This window comes from Ambystoma mexicanum, chromosome 2p (assembly GCF_040938575.1).
Source record: "Ambystoma mexicanum isolate Mex_15411 chromosome 2p, UKY_AmexF1_1, whole genome shotgun sequence".
NCBI lineage: Eukaryota > Metazoa > Chordata > Amphibia > Caudata > Ambystomatidae > Ambystoma > Ambystoma mexicanum.
In genome coordinates, this window is record NC_090923.1 from 49,853,507 (window position 1) to 49,872,261 (window position 18,755).

The following is an 18,755-nucleotide window of genomic DNA, read 5'->3' on the forward strand; positions in this document are numbered from 1 at the left end:
CCCAGGAGGGTCGCCACGTGCAGCCTCAGTCACCTGGGGCTCAGGATCAGCAATCAGGTTCACGGGGCGGGTTGGGAGGAGGGAGGGAGATGGAAGTGGGGAGCCGGGGAAGCTATGCTGGGCAAGGACGCAGCACAGGCACAGTGGGGCACCCAGATGGCAAAGGTGGGCCCAGAAGGGTCGCCGCAAGCAGCCTCACTCACCTGCTGCTCAGGATGGTAAAGAGCACCCAGGTGGAGCTACGGTGTATACACCGAGCAATGTGGATCACAATCCACCAATCAGGTTCACGGGGCGGGTTGGGAGGTGGCAGGAGAGTGTAATGATTCAAAACTAACCTGTTTTGTGCAGCAATCAATGAGACACTTGGGGAGTTCCCTGAATATCCTGACACCTCCCCTCCCCTTAAAAGGGAAAGAAGGGGTGGTGCGAGGGATCCCAGGGAAACCCTCCTGGGGAATAAAACCCTGCTGGAACGGATGTGTAGCTGGATGAATCAATTCGTCCCGTGTATGCCGCTCCTCAATACGGGAAGGAACTCACAGGTTCTAGCCGCGGGATCCCGAAAACGTCTGGACTCTAAATAAACAAACAGGATATGAGCCGAGGGACAGATACGTAGTTAAATCAGATGAAAAGGGGTGGAGAAGTACCCAGCGTGTTGGGAGGAAGAGCCTAATGAAGATTCTTGAAGGGCCTTGGATGACGGGAGTAAATGGCAGGATAAAGACACAAGGCTGTGGGAAGGAATAGAAGGAAAAGGTAAGTAGAAGCAAGGATGTAGGTAACATGCACCCTAGCTGCGAACTCACGTAGCATCTGGGGAGAGAAGCGACGCGCTGAGCTTCGGATCCGCTGGGCCATATCCGGAATCCCCGGAACAACGTGATGACATCAGAGGATGTCTGACTTCCAAACGCGGAAACGCTGCACCGCTACCCAGAGTAAGAGGAGCCATGTTGGAAGAAGGAAAAATAGACAATGCTCACATCCTCCAGCGTTGCCAAAGAGAGCGGCGGTGCCAACAAGCCATGACAGAGAGAGTGAGAGGGAGAGTGAAGTGGGGAGCCGGGGAAGCTACGCTGGGCAAGGCCGCAGCACAGGCACAAAGCGGCGCCCAGATGGTAAAGGTGGGCCCCGGAGGGTCGCCACAAGCAGCCTCACTCACCTGGGGCTCAGGATGGCAAAGAGTACCCAGGTGGAGCTACAGTGTATACACCGAGCAACGTGGATCTCAATCCACCAATTAGTTTCACGGGGCGAGTTGGGAGGCGGGAGGAGGAAGGGAGAGGGAAGTGGGGATCTGGGGAAGCTACGCTGGGCAAGGCCACAGCACAGGCACAGAGGGGCACCCAGATGGTAAAGGTGGGCCGAGGAGGGTCGCCACGAGCAGCCTCACTCACCTGGGGCTCCCAACTTCAAATCCCAGTTAGCCAACAAGATTTATTTTTCAAAACCAAGGTGCTGTTACATACTCTACCAATATCACACTATCAAATACAACATTGGGACTGAATAGTCTTAAAAATAAGGCCCTCCCATGTTTTCATTAGACCTAGACCCTTAAACCCACCTTTTCCCGAACCTTTTTTTCGGTACAAAACCCCCTTCAACAGAATCAAGCTTGTGAAGGGTCAGATGACTTTGAAACCTTCTCTGAAGAGGTGGAGATCCTTTTTTTTCTGAGTCAGAAGGCCCACAGAGGGAACACTTACCCCTCTCAAAAATACGGCCGATATTGAGATAGTCGTAGCTCAACTGAACCCCCATCAGATTCATGCTGAGGCTCGATTTCAAGAAACGTTTGCAAAGATTGTCGAATTACAAGCAATACCCCTATTACCTCAAGGGATATTACAACCGTATCAGGAAGGAGAAGACCTAGGGAATTATTTTGGGAACTTCCAGTGATTAGCTAAACAGCTGGGAGGGGGAGAATCCTTAAAGAAATGCTACTTGGGACCTCTATTAAAAGGCGATTGCAAACCGCCTACCAATTACTTAATCTAGCCTTGCGAGCTACCTTCGTATTCATCAAGAAAGGACTCCTTAAAAGAGTAGGCCAGACTAGTAATTTTTATCTACACAAATTAAGATCCATCAGATTAAACGACGGTGAGACCCCCTGGAAGTAGGAAGAGAATTAAAAATACTGTCTCCCTTTGGGTTGGCAATAAAACTCTAGAGGAGTTAATAGAAATGATCATCTTGGAACAGTTTACCAACTCTTTGCCTCCTTTCTTACAAAAAGCAGTTTGGCAATTAAATAGAGACACTCTTAGCCTGGCTATTGAAACTCCTCAAAATCATTCAGATGCAGTAAAACATTTCCATTCCTTACATAAAAACAAAGATAGATCAAAAACCAACCTACCGCTCTGAAAACCAAACAGGGTGAGGAGGAGGACTCTCTAAAACCTGAGAGTGGAACCCAAAATAGAGGGGAGAAATGAAAAACCTGACATGAAGGGTAAGGAACAGATACGTAGAGAAGAGCCCCGAGGCATTAAACCATCACCACCCATCTGCTTCTCATGTAGAGAGACAGGTTATTTGGCCCGACATCGTCCCGAAAACCAAAAGGAGGAACCTATGGAAGGGAATAGGAAGAACAAGAGGAAGATCTGGCAACCTTTAGCGTATGTTTATGCCGATCCTCAGCCGATTTTACATACAAAAGAGGTCTGGTAAATGGGAAGGTGGTGAAGGCATTAATTGATTCTGGCAGTAAACAGACAGCCACAAGAGCCAACCTTGTCACCTCAGCAGATCTAGAAAATGCAACTTTCGTTAGAGTTACCTGCGTACACAGAGATAACGAAATATATCCCAGAGTACCAGTATACATTAAATTCTGAGGGGAATCCCGGCAAGTGTCATCAGCCATTATCCCCGCACATCCCGAAGAGGTCATTATAGGAAGGGACTTCCCAGAATTTTCCAACTTTCTTCAAGGATCTCCTACTCCACCCAAATAATTTACACCTCAATATTGGTGGCAATTTGATTTCTATTCCCAAACCTCTCCAATATGGTAATGGATGGAAAAAGCCCCCCGATCCCAGTTCATGGGCTACTCACAGGGGTCTAACATTTAGCCCCTAGTAGCACAGCCGAATAGAAACTCCATGAATATGACACAGTACCTGGATAACATGTCCACTTGTCATCTACAGAACTCTCAGATTAGAGGACCACGGGGAAGAAAAAACTAATCCACCTTGCATAGCGGAAGGGTATGTGAGAAACCAAAAGGTGTCCCTCCCGCTAGTCATCGGGGACTTGTCATCCAGGCGGCCAAGACAGGGCCATCGCTTGTGGATCCAGTTCCTGGGGGTGGACCATTGCTGGAGGATCACCTGGGTGAGGGGTCTTCCGGGAGTGGGGGTGAGCCACCCGATGGTGAGACGCAGTATTCCTTCCTTCCCAAACCCATGATCCCTCCTATTTCAGAGGATTCTCTGATGTCCCAACTTCCACCCCCTTTCTACACAAACACTGAGCCAAGGAAGAGGGTGACTGAGAGTAACAATGCTAACTCTTACACATGGCACTGGACATGTCCTGCTAATTGGGTCAGGCAAAGTCAGGCACTTGACGCTAAGTGCATACATCTTATATCAATTAGCTCTCCTCACACGGATAAAAGGCGGAACAGAGAGACACAATCTGAGCAAGATGTAACACGAGTAAGAGCAGAACTTACAGGGTGAAGGCAAACCTACTGGAGCAGAGCAACGGACTGGGAGAAGGTCAATCCTGTGGTACTAACCTTGACTCATAAACTGGAAGACAGTAAAGACAAGAAAGAAACGCGCACATCAGTGAGTTGGCAAGCGACCTGAGAGACCAGTGTGTGCTAAAAAATGATTGAAGTGGCTGTCACGCCCCTTAGGAAGCGCTGGTCGCTATGGTGCCGCTGGACCAGAAAGTACGCGGCGTCCATCTTTTCACCCAAGATGGCGGCTCCAACGTTTGGTTGCAGTCTAGTTGTTGTGTATCCGCACAGCAACCTGGCTCCTCCCTCTCACTCGAACGCCGCATATCAGTCCCGTTTGACAACAAGCAGACGCGTTGCTACTCCAGCATTACAACGCTACGTAGGTTCAGACCTAGGCTGTGTCTATATGTCCTTACAATACTATTGTGTTCATTAACTTTCTCTTCTGTTTCCTGTACTAGCTATCCGTATCCTCATGTAATAGGATAGGAACCGCTGTACTGCCTTCAGCAGATCGAGCGGTATCTCTTTCAAGGGCTCTTCCGGCATTTCTCGGATATCCGAACCAGAGCTTCCCTCTGTTTCTTTCAAGGTACAGGGACCGGGCAGGGTACTCTGTTTTCTATCTGTTCGAAGAGTTTAGATCTAAATCTATTTTCTCCTTTCTCAAAGCTAAAACCTCACTTGCGTAAAACAGAGATATACGTTGCTGAACCACAGTTCAGCAGGCTATCCGATTCCTCTAACAGGTATTTCTTTAGCTGAGACCCACCTACCTCTGATTCCAATATCTCTGTCCCATATTCAAACCTCCTCTTCTGTTTAGTGAATCCCGCTGAAAGCTGAATCTCCGGTCTTTGGCATTACCATAGCCCAACCGCCACAGGTGCTAGCTTCATTCTACTTCACTCTAGTATTGAATTCTCTGTTGAAGTGAATTACCCATTTCCTTTGTCTTACATGTCTCTTTCATTTTTTTGACATTAGACTACAAGATACTTCCTACCTTGAGGTGCCACAACTAGAAGACATCAGAGGGCTGACGAGGGAGCTGAAGCACAGGGTTTTCTTCCCACTCGAGGGTTTCCCTGGGAGTTTTCTTCTTTTCCAGGGCTTGTGCTACGGGAAGGAAGGGAGAGCCCAGTGGAATTCATTTTCAACTACTTCCTACCTGGTATTCGGTTTCAAGTAGATTCAAGAGGCCTTCATTGGGGGTGAGTCCACTTTAAAGATTTTGTTCCTTTTCATCACCACTGAAGTTTATTATTCTCCTTCAGAATTTGATAGTTGTTTAACAGTGGCGACATTATATTGCACAATTGAAAACTGCACGTCTGTGGATGAGACGTGTGAAAGGCAGACCCTGCAAATGAACCTTGAAATAATGAAAGTTGTAAAGTCAGCGATACTGAGTATCAGAGTGGTCCAGCGAAAGGAAGAAGCCCACTCGAAAGTCTGAGTGTTAGGTGAAGAGTTTGTAGCGATAAAGTGAATGAACTGTAAAAGCAAAGTGGTTGAAATTAACCCCAAGAAAAGGGGAGCATAAAACGGTGAACGTTGAACTTTTGTGCATAATACAGTGAACTACCCAGACCAGGAAGCACTGGGGCAGAAACCATAGGAGTGTGAGTTTATAGCTGGGAAGCTAAGTGGTCCTGCGGAGGTCTGTAGAAAAAATGTCACGCACATTCGAAAGTCTTCAACATTAGGACACGGTCCGAGCCCTACTGAAGGAGACCAAAGGTGTAATAAGTTAGGGTAAGGGAACCCCTAAAGGAGATGAATTGAGGTTGGGATAGGGAACCCCCAGCAATTGTTTTGTTTTGCTGTGAAAGGTCTGAGCCCGACAGAGGGTGACCAACGTGATCTGTTGCTGTGAAAGGTCTGAGCCCGATAGACGGGGACCGACATGAACATTTGCTTTAAGAGGTCTGAGCCCGACAGAGGTGGACCAACGTGAACTGTTGCTTTAAGAGGTCTGGCCGACAAAGGGGGACGATGTGAACTCTTTGGTGAACTGTGTTTTAGAAATTACAAAGTAAGACTTTAACATGGAAGGCCAGGCGGGCCTCGATCCATGGTTTGAACTGCCTTTGTGTAAAGAGTCTGAAACAGAGTGTGTTATCTTGTCTACTGGGACTGCCTTACACTGTGCTGTCCAACATGGGGAGGAGAGCTGACTCAGCCATATTTATTCTTTATATTTGAACACTGATTTTCCTTTACATACATATTCTCTTTTCACATTTATTGTACAAGAGATATGGCAAGCATTAGGTTTTTATTTGTATAGGCCATTTTAAGTTGACAGACTCAACTAGGACTGTTTTATTTATCATTTGATGGTGGAGATTACTCCCATCCTAGTTATAGGGCAAGGTAACCATCCTAGTTATAGGGCAAGGTAGGAGATTCTCCAACCCCATTGAGACTTCAAATAAAGGTTTTACAAATTGTACCATTTGTGACAGTGTCATACTTGTGATACCATGCCTCCTTTACAGCTGCATAAACAATAAGTAAAGAAATGCACTTAGACATGAAAAATATTACACTGCACTCATTCATGTAGGACAACACATATATAAAGAAAGGCATACATTTGCACACAACATGAATAACATATGAACATATTTATTTAACATAGAAATGCGATAAAAAGTATCCATCTCATTTAAAATGGACACCATAGTATGCATTACAAATGAATCATGCAGGGTTGAGAAATTTGAAAAAGTAAGGTTCTGCTCAAGCAGAGCCAGGCACACGAACTTGGCAGCATTAAAAGATAGAATGGGCAGTTTTCAGCATTGCTTCTCAAGAGCTTTTTTGATAAATGAAATTGGCAATAAGACATAGATAAGGTTGACAAATGAGCCAATGAGAATGCTGCAGCAAGCCTTATATTCTTGGCAGATTGGCCAGCCATGATCATTTCAGAACTGCTTCCATCCAGCCTCTAAGTTGCAAAACATGTCCTGTATTCAATGAAATGAGACTAACAAGTTGTATGCTGATATGCATAGTAGGAGGTATCGGAATAGGAAATAATGATGCATTTTAAGAAACATGTGAGAAACATGTCTAGCCAATGAGAGAGGGTAATGTATTTCATTCATGAAAAACCTGACCTATTAGATTGTAGGATTTATGTAAGAAACGGACTGGTGTGTCATATATTTCTGGTTATGAATATATGTTAGAGATAGAAGAACTTTGAGACTTTCTTCTTTTCAGCTTATATCATGGTTGACAGAATAAACGCTCCCAGCTGGCCGGGGGGAAATAAAAGTTTCTGTTTTTTGCACAATTGCGTGTTTCTATACATGAATGGCTGTATTGGTTTGTGTCTGAAAATTGACCTTATCTCTACAATTCTATTCAACGCAGTCTTTCAGAACATGTAAACACTATAATCTTCTTAAGGCATTCACTCTTGACACCAGGCCTTAACTTCAAATATCCTCATCACGACTTGGGCGGTAGCCCTTAAATGTGGCTGTAACGCTATTACCGCTGCATTTTACGGTTGGCCCAATCATACGTTGGGGAAAGTTTGGAGTCTCACCTCCAGCTTTTTGCTGGAGGTAAAAATGTCCCCTTTCTGCCCGTCTTCAGCGCTATTAGCAGGGCATTAATTGCACTGGCGCAAATAGTGCCACTCAAAATCCATTAGATTTACTGCCTTAGCCCTATTCGTGATCTGGTGCTAATAGCACCTGACAGAGTAGTGGTAACGCTATTTGTATTGGTGGTATCCTGGTGCAATTACCGCTGGATACCGCCAACCTTGTGATGCGACCCATAGAATCTGTTTCACATAAACTCATAAAAAGACATTAGTTTTGAAAGGTTAACAGATCGGGTCACAAGCACTCAGATGAATGGCATTAGCCAGATGTCTTGGATTAGTGAAGGTTAAAGGTCATTGAAGATAAGTGCAACCAAGAAGATTTACTGTGAATAGTGGTAATAAGGAGAAGGAATATTTAGGTGATGTATTGTTTCTACCCTCTTGTGGGGCAAAGGCTCCTAGCATACACCAAAGAAATTTCAGTGGATTTACATGACTAAAGATCTTACTTAAAAAGTGTAAAAACAAAATTTAGCAGTGTATCACAATGGAAAATCAGATGAACCCCATTTTAGGACAGTTTGTAGAACAAAGAAACCTCTATCAGAATATTGGGACATAATTATATGTCACTATGTTAAGAATAACTTAATTTGCTAAAAAGTCTACAATCGTCACAATTATCAGAATTTCATCATGGTGTATAGCAAGATGTTCGCCTTGACGTGCTGAAACTACAAATATATATATATAACATGGCCTGCGGTAGCGGCCATGTAGTTATGGTTAAGTTGCTAAACCCATACGAAGAGCACTTTTTTGGCGGCTTATAAATTCAATTCCCGTGGATGAATCTTCACCAAACTTTGCAAAAAAAAGTATATGGCCCACTCTGACTCTTTTTGTTAAGTTTGGTGAGGTTTGGTCTGGGGGGGGCAAAGTTATAGGGAGGTTTCCAAAATTTAATTTTTTTCCCATAGACCGAATGGAGAAAACATTTCTGTCGCGCCTACAGGACAAACCCCTGGACGGATTTTCATCAAATTTGCGGCAGGAGTGGCGGCTTGGCTCGAAAGTGTGCTTTTGTAAATTTGGTGAAAATCCGTCCAGTAGGTTTTTTTTAAACGACCAAAAAGTAGGTCTAAAAAAATGTGTGGTATCTATGTCCGCTCTGCGGACACATTTCCCTATTCGCTCTGCGGACAGGGCAGCAATAGGATAATTTGCTTGCGTCATGTCCGCAGATAAGCAACGTGTTCTCTGATTGGCTGGGATGAGGCGTGAGGTGCAACACATTGTTTCGATGCCCCGCCATATTGAATGGATCCGTGGACAGCGCAGCATGGAAGTGAGCATAAATCCAATTTTGGGGAGTGTGTTGGTGTGTGTGAGTGCTTGGAGAGGGTGAGGGAGTAAGAGATGGGTCAAATGCTGTATTTGTTTAGGTGGGAAAAAGGTTGTGATGTGTTCACGGTCTCCGTGAACATAACAAACACTGGGCGCACTACTGGCTATTTTAGTTTAGTATGATGTTGGTTTTGGGTTGTTAGAAGAGCATTGGGTGAAGAGGGTATGTATTGAAGAGTTTCTACGTTGGTTGTAATTTTATTTTCAAATGTTAATTGAAGTGGATAGGTTTTGAGGTGGATGTGTTATGTTTTTGGGTTGTGGTCATTTGGTAGGAGTTTGTTTCTATGGGCGTGTTATGCTGCAGTGGTTGTGGCTAGGGCCTAGAGTCATGGGTGCATGGCCGAAGTGCCATAGACCTTCAGCCATGCACCCAAGACTCTAGGACCTGGCTACAACCACTGCAGCATAACACACCCATGTTACCAAAGATTTTGACTGTGGTATGTGGGCTGCTTAGGGGATATGTTTTCAAAAATGTGTGTACTGATTGGTAGTAGTGTAATAGTGTTTATAGGACAGTGAGATGATGCGTCTTAGTTTGTTTGTTGGATTGTGTTCAGAATGTTGGTATTGAAGACTCTAGGCATTTTGGGTTGTATTTATTGGTGAGGTGTTCATTTGCATGTCAGTGTTATGTTGTGGTGTTGGTGAGTTTAATTATTATATAATCATGTCTGGCTAATCACCGAAATCATGATCATATCCAAAGACCAAGAGAAGGAAACCGCCATCCCGGGGCCAACGGAAATGGGATCTACACCATCACCATCTAAGGTAGTAAAAAATCTGGGAGTCCTGATGGACAACACCCTAACGTTAGAACCGCAAATAAACGCAACAGTCAAGAAATGCTTCTTCCTCCTCCACACGGCAAGAAAAATACTACCTTTCCTCTCCTTCACACACAAAACACTCACCATCGTCGGCCTCATCATGTCAAGTATCGACTATGCAAACAGCCTCTACCTCGGTATACCGGAATACCTACTGAAGAAGCTACAACGGATCCAAAACACAGCAGCCAGACTACTCCTCAAACTATCCAGAAGAGACCACATCACCCGGCCCTAAAAACACTACACTGGCTCCCAGTAAAACAGCATATCATCTTCAAAACAATGTGCATAACGCACAGAGCAATCAGCGGACAAGGAGCAGAATTCCTACAAAAAAAATAACAATCTACAAGCCAACGAGACCGCTCAGGTCAACCAACGAAATCCGACTGGAACAAAAACCTTACATCAAGAAGAAACTCGGAGGCAACGCTTTCTACCACTTAGCCATGAAAACCTGGAACAACATCCCAAAAGTAATAAGGAACACCAAAGATCACCTTAAATTCAGAAAATTACTAAAAACCTACCTCTTCAACACCAGAGACTAAAACCGAAACAACAATAAGACAACGACTCATCAAAAAAGGACATTGACAAACCCCTAGAACTGACAGAAGTACCCTGAGCACCAGTAGGGCTGACGCTGGACACAGGGGTCCACCCGCGAGACCCAGGGAAACAGAGGCAACAACTCCAGCCAACCCTTACCATCCCCCACCGCCCGTACAGCCACAACTACGTACCACGGGGCTGTGGAACGGACAAGATACCACCAATCACCACACAATCGGAAGGATGGACACTAGCAGCTGCGCTAGTCATGTGGAGGGGGTGAGGAGCATGCAAGGTTATTAAGGGAGCTGGCGGAGGGGACAGCTAAATCCTCAAACGGCCTCGAATGCAAAAACGGGCACGTACCTCCTGAGGCTCAGGGTGTACAAGCATCCCGTTGTGTAAGATTACACAAGCCCAACCGGTTCACTCCAGGATAGAGATACAAACTAACCAATACCACTAACAATTTCCTTCTCTGCATACACCTCTCAAACTCCAAACCAAACACAACCACAAACCTCTAGCGCAGCAAACTGCACGAACTTCACTACACTGCAACAACAAAACAAAAAACGCACATAGACTCGCACATCAGCACACAACGACTACCGGCCACATACACCCAGGCCCAGCCGACGGAACCACCGGGCTGAGGCTGCCAACAGCACATCACTGCAATCTTGCACTTTTCCAGCCTCCGATAAACTAACACACCACTCCAACCCTCTTTCAGAGCCGCAGGAGCGGCAGGGGACCACTCCGGTGGTGATAGTGCGTGGTACAAATGACCTTTAACATTAACATTAACATACTTACTGTTTGTTTTCGTGAGGCTGTATGAAGAGTTTTGGCCAGGCCATGCAGTAAAGATTGTAGTGGTTGGCAACAAGCGCTGCAGCATAATATACCCATGGAAGCAAACATTTTGGATTGTGGTGCATGGTCAGGTGTTTGCTTGAATGAGTGTGTTATGCTGTGGTGTTTGTAAGTCTGATCATTATTTACTTACTGTTTGTCTTTTTGTGGTTGTATGCAGTTTTTTCATGCAAATTAACGAGGAGGGTCCTGCGAGTCCCTCTGCCAGACATTACTCCTGGTTACAAGAGATTTACCCAAATTCTTTGTGACCGATTCATGGAACAAATGTTTGCCAAAATTTGTGGCGCAAGCTGGCGCAAGTGTGAAAAAGCAAGCGCACGCGCACGCATGCGGTTCATGGAAGGCCCTGCGCATGTTTTCCCTGGGATGTGCACCAAATCCACGGGTGGCGTACACAGGCTCACATGTCACTGCAACATCACAAACGCTGTGCGCGATGCGCACAGTAAAAGCACGCAATGTGTAGCGCACACCAAAAAGGGGGTGGAACACGCGGAATGGGGAACAAAGCGTGAAAAAGAAGGCGTAACTGGGGAAGTACTGCTGGGAAATACATGGAACGCCCACACGTGCGCGAACAACAAGTATTCATGGAATCGAATACGGGAAACCTACACACGCCAAAAGACACACACAGGCGTAAACACGTCTGCCAGATGAAGGCAGGCGGAAGCGTCCCCGCGCAATATAAAAGTGTGCGCAAACACGTATATGCAGCTACGAGAATGTCCCATTTCTCGCAGCACTGATAGTGGGACACCGCAGGAGGAGGAGAATAGCCAGGCCCTGCATTTCTTTTGCAAAGGACTAGCCTTTATGGGATGCCTGATGACAAGGTCTATGGCAGGTATAGGTTTCCACCTTGTATCATCCTAGACCTGGTCTAGACTGAGTGGGAGGATGACCTCATATCACCCACCTTGTGCTCCCATGCACTGAGCCCCTTGGAAAAGGTTCTCAATGTCCTGCATTTTTTGGCCACTGGGACATTTCAGCAGACTACTGCCATAGTTGGGGGTGTCGCACAAGCCACGCAGTCACGCTGCCTACACAAGGTGTTGGCAATCATGACAGCACGCCCCACAGTCCGCAGGCACATATACATGCCCAGAACACCCGCAGAAAGCAAGGCCGTGGTCCAGGACTTTTACAGGGTGGCGCACTTCCCTAAAGTGTTAGGTGCCATTGATTGCACCCATGTGGCCCTACGTCCACCTGGGGCCACTGAGTACATCTATCGAAACCGCAAGCACTGGCATTCCATCAATGTACAGGTAGTATGTGATGCCAAGGGAATCATCACCTCAGTATATGCCAACTATCCAGGGTCCACCCATGACAGTTTCATATACAGAATGTCTGCCCTGAGCGGGGACCTGGAAGCTGGGAGGCATGGCGACACATGGCTCATTGGTGAGTAGAAATGCTGTGCACATGCATGCATGTTACACACAGACAAATACACAAACCCAACTAATGACAACCATCCTCACCTCCCCAGGGGACAGTGCCTACCCTCTGAGCAACCACATGATGACGCCAATACGGAACCCCACTACACCACCCCAGGTAAGATACAACGCTGCCCATATTGCAACCAGGGGCATAGTGGAGTGCACATTAGGAGTGCTCAAGTCACGTGTCCGCTCCCTTGACCGCTCTGGCAGGCAGCTACCATATGCACTCCCAGTGGTGTGCAGGATCATTGTGGCAGCATGTGTCCTGCACAATGTTGCAACACGGCAGGGTGTACCGGTGGACATGGTGGTACCCCGCCATCCCCAACCACAGGCACAGGCACTGCTCATGGGAGGGGAAAGGGCACGTGGCCAGGAAGCCTGGATCCAGCTTGTGGCCACATTTTTCACTTAAACTCCCACCCCTGCAGAGTGCACACAGGCCTGGCACATACCAGGTGACAATCGATGATGACAAAGAGACAGTCAACTGTCACAACCTTACCACCCTGAGAATGTTGCCATGGAAGTGCTACATTGTGTGCATCCCTGGCTACTTAAACATATCAAATCCTGTGTGACCAAAAGGAACACATGCAAGGTGTATATCACACCACCCCCCTGCAAAACAGGCCATGACAATCAGTGGTATGTCACCCAAACCCTCCCAACCCACATCACACTTGTCGGCCACACCATGACATGGCATGCAACAGCAAAAGAGCAAACCAAAAGCACAACACATGACCAATTAGATACAAAGTGACACGTGATAAATGGAAAGAGCCCTGAGACAATCACACCTGAAATGGAATCAGATGAGATGACTGACCAAGAACCTCCCACAAATACAAAGTCATACACAAATGCATGCCACCAGCGGTACCATCAACAAAGACAGAATGCCTATTGACATGCACATTGGCCAATCCAAATCCGCAAATTACAAACCAGTGTGCTGTGTGTGTCTCCTGCAACACACCGCTCAGCACACAGCACAGTGAGCGCCCATTGTGTTGGGGATACACCTTGAGCATCATATAAAAAGGACAGGCAACAAAAATAAACTACTGACGCATGTACACGATCCCCAAATGGTAAGTGATCATGCGCTGCAGGGACACAGCATGCCAGAGAAGGCAATCTGTGTGCACATGTGGGCATGGGTGGTTGTATGTGTGGTGGAGCATTGCGTAAGTGTGTGTGTCAGTAGGGACATGCACTCAATACATGCATGTGAAATCAAGTGACCCACAGTGTCCTGTACACATCACATCGGAACATTGGCCATGTGTACACCCCAGTATGTCAAACCACAACAATCCCTTCACACCTGAAAAGTAAACCCAACACAGGAACAGCCATTGACCAGCAGAACACATCATGTACATAGTACCCCACAATGAGAATGTCAGAGAGTGCCCAAACACTGTGCCCAAGCATACTGTCCAACAACAAAAGGCCCTCCCTCATTTACTCATCACCATGAACTTCAGAATAACTGTGTCTGGGGTCCGTTGGCTTCTTTCTTCTAGTCTACCTGGCTTCAGGAACCCCCTAGCCCGTGGTGGAATTTGGGTGGCCATAAGGGCCATGGGTCTGGATTGTGATGATGTGTTGGGTGGAGGGATGCATATCCCAAAACTTAATGGGGCGAGTTATTTAAGTTTAAGCCATTCATTGAGTCTGTTTTTACTTTCTCACCAACAGTATACCCACACTTGAAAGACAGTATCAAGACCGCAATTCAATTTGATTGTTCTTAAAAATAATGTCAAGGTTGAAGTGACAATTCGAGTTTTTCCTCCTGAAGAAAGTTGTGTATGAAAACTGAAGAACTGAAACATGTCGAGGCAATAGACTAGTGATAAATTGTACTAGTTTGGTTCTTTTTATATATTGAGACCCGGCAAAGGAATCATTGTCTCACCTGTATATGCTATTGTGAACTGAAAGGTGGACGATACCGAAGTCAATTTCACATCGGTTCTGAATTATTGCAAATTAAGATTGTAAAGGATGTTAATGTCACTAGCACTTTGTCTTTTTTAGTAATGTTTTGACTTTTTAGATATTTTTATGATAATTAATCACATTTGATATATTTTTTATAGATTCTTTGAAAACTGGGTTTTTCTGTTGGTGGTTAATCTACTTTGTTGCTCTATATATTTTGTTCGTAATCCTAGGGCATATTCGTCTTCTCATGTATTGTTTTATAAATGTACTCAACCATTTTCCCACTTACAAAGTCACTTATTTGCTCATTAATTAAGTAATCTCAATCCCCTTCAGCTCATTTATGAATTTACTCAGTGATCTGTTGAGTAGACATCCGTTGACTCATGTGTGGTCTCACTCATCCATTTATTCAAGAAATGATGCGGTCATTCACTCCCTCGTTAGTATATTCATGTACTCATCCCATGTATCTTCTGTCCTTTTATGGTATTCAATGCTTATGCTAAGCCCAACCCCCCGGTTGTGGTGTTTTGGTACCTGAACGTTGTCTGAGGGTTGACGTATTGTGACCCTGCTCGGGTGTCGCAGGACCTGAGTCTGTGGATAGTGAAGAAAAGGGTTGAGGGGTGGAGAGGAGAAAAAAAGGATATACTGCTAGTCACACCACTTTAGGTCTGTAAAAAACATGTGCGATGAGGGGAGAGGCGATATGGATGTGGTAATATGAGTGCATGTTTTTTTAATGGGATCAGTTCTCTGAAAAGATGGAATTTAAAGACTATGCGGCTCGTTTACAGGAAAAGTTGTATTGGGATTGCAAAATCTAGACTTGTGTGTGCACTCACTCATGGATTCATTAAGGTATTCATCCCATTGGGTCCTTCAAGTGCACATTCACTGGATCATAAATGGATTCATCCTATTGGTTCATTCTTGTGCCCATTTATTGGATCATTAATGGATTCATCCTATTGGTTCATTCGTGTGCCCATTTATTGGATCATTAATGGATTCATCCTATTGGTTCATTCTTGTGCCCATTTATTGGATCAATGTAATCATCCCATTGGCTCTTCTATGTGCCCTTTCACTGGATCATTATTGTATTCATCCCATTGGTTCATCTATGTGCCCATTCATTTAAGCATTAATGTATTCATCCTGTTGGTTCTTTTATGTGCCAATTAATTGGCTCATTGTTGTATTCATCCCATTGGTTCATGCATGTGCGCATTCACTGGATCATCATTCAAATCATCCTCTTGGTTCATTCGAGTTCTCATTCATTCGGATCATTAATGTACTCATCCCATTGGTTCTTTTATGTGCCTCTTCATTGGATAATTTTTGTACTCATCCCAGTGGCTACACTGTGTGCCCATTCACTGGATCCTAAATGGATTCATCTTATTGGTTAATCCATGTGCTCATTCATTGGATAAGTAATACATTAATTCCATTGGGTCCTCTATGTGCACATTCACTGGATCATTAATGGATTCATCCTATTGGTTCATTATTGTGCCCATTTCTTGGATCATTAATAGATTCATCCTATTGATTCATTCTTGTGCCCATTTATTGGATCAATGTAATCATCCCATTGGCTTGTCTATATGCCCTTTCACTGGATCATTATTGTATCCATCCCATTGGTTCATCTATGTGCCCATTAATTTAATAATTAATGTATTCATCCTGCTGGTTCTTTTATGTGCCAATTAATTGGCTCATTGGTGTATTCATCCCATTGGTTCATACATGTGCACATTCACTGGCTCATTAATCGGATCATCCTCTTGGTTCATTCGTGTTCTCATTCATTGGTTTATTAATGTACTCATCCCATTGGTTCTTTTATGTGCCTCTTCATTGGATAATTGTTGTACTCATCCCAGTGGCTGCTCTGTGTGCCCATTCACTGGATCCTAAATGGATTCATCTTATTGGTTAATGCATGTGCCCATTCGTTTAATCATTAATGTATTCATCCTGTTTGTTCTTTTGTGTGCCAATCATTGGAACATTAGTGTATTCATCTCATTGGTTGATTCATGTGCCCATTGATTCGATCATTATTGTATTTGTCGAATTGGTTCATTCTTGATCCCATTCATTGTATCACTAATGTACTCATCCCATTGGTTCATCCATGTGCCCATTCATTGGATCATTAATGGATTAATCACGTTGATCCATTCATTGTATAATTATGCCCATTCATGCACCAGTCATTGGATTATTAATGAATTCACCCTGTTGGTTCATTCATGTACACATTCTTGTAAGCACTTATTGGATCCCCAATGTACTCATTGCATTGGTCCATTCATGTGCCCATCCGTTTATTAATGGATTCATTGATTGGTTCATTGGTGTGCCCATTCATTGGATCATTAATGTACTCATCCCATTGGTTCTTTCTTGTGCCCATTCATTGGATCATTAATGTACTCATCCCATTGGTTCATTCTTGTGCCCATTCATTGGATCATTGGTGTATTCAACCATTGGTTCACTCAGGCACCCAAACATCGGGGCTTCACTTGCTCAGTGGTGAGCTGTGCAGCGCCTAAAGCTGGCAGGCGCTCGTCCAACTCTCTCGTTTCCTCGTTGATTGACCCGTGGCCTGTGCAAGCAGCACCTGTTGGGTCACCCGTTCTTGCCCCCTGTCCGGTAGCTGGCAGGGGCTCTGCACACCTGCAGCAGCCGGTCCATTTGTGCGAATGGGCGGGGCCAGTCTGTGTAGCAGGCCGTGTGGGCGGGCCTGTCTGTGTGTCTTGCATGGTGTGGGTGGAGCACGCTCTATGGGCGGGGTCGGTTCTCGCCAGTAGGTGGTCCTCCGTTTGCTTAGAGGGCGGGGCATATCCCACGTGCTGAGTTAGAGATCTGTAAGTGCTGTTTAGCCAGTGGGAGTTCAGTTTTCTTTAGGGGTGGGTTGGGTCGTGTGGTCGTAGCCAGCAGCCCTGTGGGCGTGGTTGATTGCCGAGGTGCACTTTCCGCCTCTGTGGGCGGGGCTTGCCTGTGTGTGGGCGTGGCCAGCAGTCCTGTGGGCGTGGTTGATTGCCGAGGTGCACTTTCCGCCTCTGTGGGCGGGGCTTGCCTGTGTGTGGGCGTGGCCAGCAGTCCTGTAGGCGCGTTCTGCCTCTGCGGGCGGGTTTTGCCTGCGTGTGGGCGTGGTCTGCGCCAGAGGGGGCGTGTCCTGGCTCCAGGGGTCTCGCACCGAGGCAGTCTGCCGGCTCTAGCCTGGGAGAGCGCTGCGGAGCCGGGAGCCAGGAGTCGGAGGAGCACGAGTCAGGGGGGAGCTGCTGGGACCGAGAACGGTGGACTTGGGGAACTCTAAGGGATGGGGAGTGTCCCCCAGGACTGCAGGTGAGAGCGCCCGAAGGGAAGAGGGGGAGGGCCTGGGGCAGCAGCAAGAGACCTGCCGCCCCCCCCCCCCCCAGCTTCAGCTTCATTTCCTCCTCCCCTCCTGGACTCACACGCCCCCCCCCCCACCTAGACCCAGGCCTGGCAACCCCCCACCCCTGGGCTCACACTAATGTCCTCTATTGTCACCTCAGCTCCCCCGGCCGCACTCCACTCCAGCTCTTTCACCCCCCCAGACGCTCCTCATCTCTCACCAGCAGTCCTGCCGCCCCGGCTGCTTTGCCATGACCCCCGCGCGCTGCCCTTCACCTGTCCGGATGCCCCTCTCTCGTGACCTTGCTCCCCTGTTGGATGTCTGCACCCGCTGGTGTGTGCTGTGCTCTTAGTCCCACGTTGCTGCCCGTTGTTTGGAGAATAACTGGGTATACTGGGCAGTGCCAGTGCTGTAATGTGGGCAGTGCCCTTACGCTCGCCTTCCCTTTCTCCTAGCCGTTCCCCCCTGGTGTTTACTGCCCCAGCCCTCCAGGCTGGCGCTGGTTCCCAGTCCCACGTATGTCGGGTGCCAGTCCTGTAATCCTGGCAGAGTCCAGCAGGATCACCCATCGATTAATAGTATGCCGCTACTCGCCCAGAGTTTAGCAATCGATAACCCTCCCCCCCCCCACGCATCAGATGAAGCGTGTGCTGAAGGTGACCCCCTGGATGGGGGCCGAGGGGGGGGGGCGATGGCACGCGTGAGCGGGGTCTCTTTTGGTGGATTTTTTGGCAATTCTGTAACGGCCCTGACCTTCCCGCTGGGAGCTGCTTTTCTGCAGAATAGTTTGCATGTACCCCTGGGTGGGGGGCGGGAGGCACCCTGTTGCTAGGTGCATTTTGAAGCGTGTCCCTCTGCTCCCATTGGCTGGGCTGCCTCGCGCTCTGCTCCATGTGCTCGGGGATGAGTTATGCCGGTTCCTTTGTAAATGTGGTCGCGGTGTTTTCTGCATCGC

At 46.6% G+C, this 18,755-nt stretch overlaps 1 protein-coding gene across 5 annotated transcripts in view; it reads left to right on the top strand.

Moving 5' to 3' along the window:
* PLXNB1 (plexin B1) overlaps nt 1-18,755 on the top strand; it is an 830,120-nt gene that overhangs the window by 182,120 nt on the left and 629,245 nt on the right. For 2 of the 5 annotated variants that reach the window (XM_069643224.1, XM_069643225.1), the window contains exon 1: nt 17,616-17,769. The exons of 2 other annotated variants lie outside the window; for them this stretch is intronic. In XM_069643224.1, coding sequence (XP_069499325.1) covers nt 17,744-17,769 — 26 coding nt within the window. In that variant the 5' untranslated portion in view covers nt 17,616-17,743. Of the gene's footprint in view, nt 1-17,612; nt 17,770-18,755 lie in introns of those variants that run through there. One more of the 5 variants, XM_069643226.1, reaches the window with a different exon arrangement.